This window comes from Paramisgurnus dabryanus, chromosome 15, assembly GCF_030506205.2.
Source record: "Paramisgurnus dabryanus chromosome 15, PD_genome_1.1, whole genome shotgun sequence".
In the NCBI taxonomy this organism is placed as follows: Eukaryota; Metazoa; Chordata; class Actinopteri; order Cypriniformes; family Cobitidae; genus Paramisgurnus; species Paramisgurnus dabryanus.
The window spans coordinates 29,498,936-29,505,496 of NC_133351.1; the positions used below are offsets into that span (position 1 = coordinate 29,498,936).

At 36.8% G+C, this 6,561-nt stretch overlaps 1 protein-coding gene across 2 annotated transcripts; it reads left to right on the forward strand.

Annotated features, from left to right (window-relative positions):
• Positions 1-189: 189 nt before the first annotated feature.
• wdr4 (WD repeat domain 4) lies at positions 190-6,302 on the forward strand. 2 transcript variants are annotated; one of them, XM_065292997.2, is made up of 11 exons: positions 195-466; positions 910-978; positions 1,086-1,232; positions 1,519-1,675; positions 2,618-2,730; positions 2,802-2,862; positions 3,060-3,164; positions 4,265-4,329; positions 5,457-5,643; positions 5,722-5,794; positions 6,113-6,302. In XM_065292997.2, exons 1-11 carry the CDS (start codon positions 384-386, stop codon positions 6,298-6,300), a joined length of 1,248 nt encoding a protein of 415 aa, XP_065149069.1. In that variant the 5' UTR covers positions 195-383; the 3' UTR covers positions 6,301-6,302. The 2 variants fall into 2 exon arrangements, with proteins under 2 accessions (XP_073668063.1, XP_065149069.1); XM_073811962.1 differs by lacking the exons at positions 5,722-5,794; positions 6,113-6,302 and having other exon boundaries at positions 190-466; positions 1,089-1,232; positions 5,457-5,712.
• Positions 6,303-6,561: the final 259 nt, after the last annotated feature.

The following is a 6,561-nucleotide window of genomic DNA, read 5'->3' on the forward strand; positions in this document are numbered from 1 at the left end:
AGAGCGACTCAAAAACCCATGCTATCGCGGTATCTCGATGTCATACGCTGGTCAGTCTTCGTAGCGCCGCATGAAGTCGATCACACCGTCCTCGTTCTGTTTAGAGGGAATACAGCTACGGTCAAATCTCGCGAGATGTTGGGGTTGGTGTTACGATTAGGATGAAAAACAGCGTTTCTAGCTAGAATGAATGCAGCTATGGAATCATTCCCGTGAATGTTGGGATTAGAATTAAGTTTAGGGGTAGGGTTAGGATAGAACAGCGCTTATCTGGCGATATTTCACGATTTTGGCTGTATCTGTATCCCTTCTAGCCACAGTGAGTTTATGTGTATGACGTATTAAATACGCGACTGAAATATCACACGTGAGCGGCTGTCATCATGGCGGTAGTCTGTTCAAAAGGAGACTGGTTTGTTTCAAGTTGTTCTAGTACTTTATTTGCAATAAACCTTAAAGAAACTAGGTAAGTAGCTGTATTGTAAATCCATTCAGTTACTTTTTTATTTTTGCAGCAATGTTGGTTTGGCTTGTGGTTAGATATTTAAATTAATGCATCACTATGTAATGTTACTGTTGAATCAAATATTTAATACAGCTTAACAGTTATCTCCTTTTGAATAGACTTGAAAATACCAAAATATTTTTATCGTCAAGTGCATGTTTGATTTGGAAAATGGATATAAAGAAATTACATAATACATTTCAAAATATGTTATACATGTTAGAAAATCAAAGGTTTAATTGAGAACCTTTATCAGTTTTATCAAAGCATAAAAACCACAAATTATTTAAAAACAAGCCTTTTTAAGACATGATTTTGTTTTATACATTCTTTTATTCATGCAGCTAAAAACAATGTGATGTTATTTACTTTCTCTCCTTAATCTACATATTTTTTTCTGATAGAGATTTGTTTGTGTTTGACTGCGCAAAAGCAGAGAAGAGACCAAAGGAGGCTGATGGCGATGATAAAAGGTACGTTTTTAATCCATGAGTACTTCATATCCTGAGTATTAGGATGCAAGATTGTAACTGACATGACTCCAAACATCATCAAACTATTGTATCTTTATGCAATACAGTAGTGGAGGAGGATCAGAAGAGAAAGACAGTGATAAGATTCTTGCATTTGCTGTCTCAGCGTCTGGGAAGCACGTCGCACTGACAGATGACCACAAGCGTCTGGTTCTCTTCAGTACCGAGCCATCGTGGCAATGCATTAGTACACGGTAACTGCACAGTGCACACTCTTTTACGTATAATGAAACTGAATAAGGACGGGGGTTGGTCAAACTCTAAAAAGATAAACGTTGTAGCCCCAAATGTATAGGGGAGTAGCTTGGCACTTGCAACAGCAGGGTTATGGGTTCAATCTCCAAACTAATTTGCTTTGGATGAAAGCGTCTGTCTAATGTATAAACTAAAATAGTGCCATATTTGATTTAAGAGATACATCAGAAAGGACTTTCAGAACTACTGTCAATTTCAATATGACTAATAATTATTTTCTTGTAGGTGGGTTGTGCGGAGATGCACATCTCTTGTATTTACCCAGACTGAAGATGAAATCTATGCGGCCGATAAGTCAGGAGATGTGTATTCATTTTCTGTTCTGGAGCCACAAAAACCAGGAGAGCTGAAGCTGGGACATCTCTCCATGTTATTGGCTGTGGTAAATCTAACAAAATAATGAAGGATTGTAATCGGACTGTTAAATTCATAGCTCTGTTAAATTCATAGTGCTATTAAGCAAGTATATGTGTCTTAAAGGGACACTCCACTTTGTTTTTTGAAAATAAGCTAATTTTTCCAGTTCCCCTTCCGGCATAATAATCAAGGACTTTGCTGCCGTAACATGGCTGCAGCAGGCACAATAATGTTATGCATTGCCCGAAAATAGTCCCATGCTATTAAAAGTAACCAAGGGGACTGTTTTCGGGTGCTGTGTAATATCATTGCGCCTCCTGCAGCCATGTTACAGCAGCAAAGTCCTTGATTATTACGCCAGAATGAGAGTATAGTTCCTAACCATATCGGCCTAGAAAATCACAACTTTTAATTTTCCGTCGGTCTTAGTACACGACGTAACTACAGAAGAGTCAAGTTTTAAATAGAAAAAATATTGAAACTCTTTGGTTGTTTTTTAGCGCGATGCTAATGGTCTAATCAGATTCAATGGATTATGCTAAGCTATGCTAAAAGTGGTACCGCCAGACCTGAAGATTGGCTGAATGGATTCCAAAACTGTAAAAATCAAATGTTTCACTCTAGGGGAGCTGGAAAATTAGCATATTTTCAAAAAAAAAGAGACAGCCCTATTAACTTTCATAGTATTCTTTATTCCTACTATGGAAATCAATGGAGCTTCTAATAGGTTTGGTTACAAACATTCCTCAAATATTTTACTTGTATTCAGCAAAATAAATTTATACAGGTTTGTAACAACATGAGTGAGTAAATGTTTTTTTTTTGATGACTTTTGATCCCTTTAATATGTGGTGAAATATTACTTTGTTTGACATATTTCATCACATTTTATAAAAAAAAGAGAAAAAGTTTGCATATATAAGATGATATCTCAATAACTAAATGCCTTTTGTGTTTATCTCTCCAGACTCTCTCTCCAGATGATAAGTACATCATAACGGCAGACAGAGATGAAAAGATCAGAATAAGCTTCCGCCTCCAACCGTTCAACATTCAGGCTTTCTGCCTAGGGCACAGAGAGTAAGTATGGACGGTGGGAATATGTTTTTTATGGTGTTCTGGTTTGAACTTGTTTTGTTTCTCTTGGGCAGATTTGTCAGTGCATTGCTTGTGCCTGCAGGACATCCTGACTGGCTCCTCTCTGGTTCAGGGGTAAATGCATTTTTATAGTTTTGTTGTTGTTGATGTTCTGGTGGCATAGCAGTATAAATACTTACTCGGTCAAGGTTATATTTTCACAGAATGTTTCAGAGGATGATTTAATGTAGAAAACATGACTTAAGCTGGGTTTTCACAGGCTGGGTCACACATTTAAAATGATAGCAGGACTGACACGGTTGTTTTTGCAGGATGGGACAATGAAGATTTGGCATTATGAGAGCGGTCGACGGTTGCACAGCCTTGATTTGAAGCAGCATGCCATTTCACACAAATCTGATGAAGACACAGAAAAGGTCATTTGCACAAACAGCATTTTCATTGGCACTTTTCTGGTAACCCAAGCAAAAATGTTTTTGCATAATATCGGAGTTTATGCCAAATTGCTGTGTTTTTATTTTATATATTCACCTTCCTAAGTCTATATTTTCAATTTGCGCAATTTGAAGGGTAATAGAATCCCAACTGCTGTAATTTTTATTATCCACGGGAAAAATATTTATTTAAAAACTAGCACAAATAATATAATGAAGTGTAAAATTAGAGGCCTTCAATTTGTATTAACTGGGGATGCTTAACTATCAAAATTAAAGGGACACTCCACTTTTTTTTGAAAATAGGGTCATTTTCCAGCTCACCTAGAGTTATACATTTGAATCTTAACGTTTTGAAATCTATTCAGCTGATCTCGGGGTCTGGCGCTAGCACTTTTAGCATAGCTTGGCACAATCCATTGAATCTGATTAGACCATTAGCATCGCGCTATAAAATAACCAAAGAGTTTTGATATTTTTTCTATTTAAAACTTGACTCTTCTGTAGTTACACTGTGTACTAAGACCGACGGAAAATTAAAAATTGTGATTTTCTAGGCAGATATGACTTGGAACTATACTTTCATTCTGGTGTAATAATCAGTGACTTTGCTGATGTAACATGGCTGCAGCAGGCACAATGATATTATACAGTGCCCGAAAATAGTCCCCTTGGTTACTTTCAATGGCAGGGGAATATTTTTGGGCAGTGCGAAATATCACTACGCCTGCTGCAGCCATGTTACAGCTTTTAATTTTCTGTCGGTCTTAGTACATGATGTAACTACAGAAGAGTCAAGTTTTAAAAAAAAAATATTGAAACTCTTTGGTTATTTTTTAGCGTGATGCTAATGGTCTAATCAGATTCAATAGATTATGCTTAGCAATGCTAAAAGTGCTAGCGCCAGACCCGGAGATCAGCTGAATGGATTACAAAACGGTAAGAAACAAATGTTTCACTCTAGGGGAGCTGGAAAATGAGCCTATTTTTTTTCTTTAAAGTGTAATGTCCCTTTAAATGTAAAATAATACTAGAATGCACAAGTTCTGAAAGACTTGTTTTGTTTTATCTTCTGTTCTTAGAGGTTTGCTGTTAGCAGGATTATTAGCTCACCAAATGGACGACACATAGCTGTCCAGTGTGAAAGGTGCATTACACGCATTCAGACAAAAGTATTTTGGAAAACATTAGAGATGCACCGAAATGAAAATTCTTGGCCGAAACCGAAAATGAGGAAACCAAGGCCGAAAAACCGAAACACCGAAATAAGTTATTATGCCAATTATTAGTACAAATGCATTTATGGCCATCACTACTAACTTTACTAGGGGTGTGTGACAGATCACAAAACTCACGGTTCAGATCACATTACAGTTTTTGAGGCACGGATCGGATTATTTTTCAGATCAGCAAAAAGGGGGTGGGGAAAATCTAATAACAAATAAAGAAATTACAAAAATGTATAAAAAAAACAAAGCTGCACATTAATAAGGGCTAACATTAGCATTAGGTACAGAAATCGAATTAAATGAGTCATAACACTGTCTTTATTGTATAAATTAAATATATTATTATTTTTTAGAGCTCTTTTTGTCTCTTTGTTAGACTTAAGTAGGTTAATTGAGGTTACTGTCTCTTTAAATAAGCAGAGACTGGTTTATGACTGTAATCTATACATACACTTAAGACATAAACAAATGTTTTTATTAGAAAAAGAATACTTTGGAGATCATTTTGTTTATATGTGCCCTGTCAATAACAGAAAGATTTTACGTTCGCTTGTTTGCGTCTCACTCGTGTGTGCACTATTGAGGGCACTTAAACGCGCGCGCACAGAGAACGAAGGCGAATCCCAAACAGCACAGCATAAAAATGTTACGTTGTTTTTCATTGCTTTATTCGGCACATGTATGTTAATGGACTATACAGTATGAGACACATTTGCGCGACTCTCTCTAAAGTTTACACATCAAGAGTTCTGATCTTTGAAGGGCGTGTGCCTTTCATGTGCCTCTGTGCGTACTTTAGCGCCTTTTTGCGGTTAAATACATCCACGCCCATACATGTTGCTTCAGACAAGCACGTGCAGGTCGCGGTTTCTGTTTGCGTCATCACAACATTTCGGCCGTATTGTTTCGGTGATAAAAGTCTTTCGGCCAAAAGCCGAAAATGCTCTTTTGGGCCATTTTCGGCTGAATATTCGGTGCATCTCTAGAAAACATTACGCATCACTGTCATTTTATATACAAACAAATATCACATTCATGTGTTTAGGCACCCCTCAATTCAGCTTTTTCTGGTGGATGCTGGGACAGAGGTCTCCCTAAATCCTGCAGAGACGATCGATCTTCCTCATGCACCATGGGACATCACCTTTGATTCAAAAAGCCAACTGTGGGTCTTAATGGAAACTGAAGACATAAATGTGCACCTATATAGATACTCAGAACAGCATTGGGAGGTACACACTTTTTTTAAGGCTGTCTTTTGGTGCATACTGAAGGTTACTATTTAACTAACTGGTTTTGCTTGTTTACAGCTTTGTGGAAATGAAACACCTGAACTGATGAGATTGACTGAAGCATTAAAGGATCAGTGGAATGTCTTTAAAGGTATGAAATACAATAAATATGATGTAACAGAAATAAAATGCTGAAGGTGGGGCTGGGATTGGCTGTTGGCCATGCTTCAGACAAGCCTACTATCAGCAAATAAAACACAGTGTTTGACCAATCGGAATCAAGGACTATATAGCATTTTATACATTTGTAGAATGTAGTCTGAAATAGCGCAAAAATTGAATTTATAATACAAAATTATTTATAAAATCAAGTATTATGACCTCTCTTTGTGACATCGCCAAAGTTTTGAGTAGTTGTTTGTTGTAAACACTGTTGTCTTCAATGCTGCTTTTTGTATTCTGGTTACAGGTTCAGTGGGACTGGAAAGTCAGTTTAAACACCTATACAAGGTGAACTTTGACAACATGGCATCATATTTACAGAAGAAACAGGAAAGGCTTGAACAGGAAAGCAAAAAGAGAGCATCTGCAAATGGCTCTAATCCCAGAAAGAAAAGTAAAACAGAAAGTGACTCTGTGCCCCAGACCACCAGCTGAATGACAGACTCTATTTACATCTACTTGGAAAAAATATCATTTATTATTTTAATAATCACCCAGCTCATTCTGTTCAGTGACATTTTTACTGCCAGTTTAAATGATTTTATTTTTAACCCTGTAGTGAACTGTTTGGTGTTATCACAAAGTCTCACTCAGACAGCGAGCAGATGACGCAGCAACAGCATACTCTTGAAATGACATCTCATAATTTTTTTTTTAAAAGATAGACTTTTATTTTCTTTTTGAGTAAAAGTGACT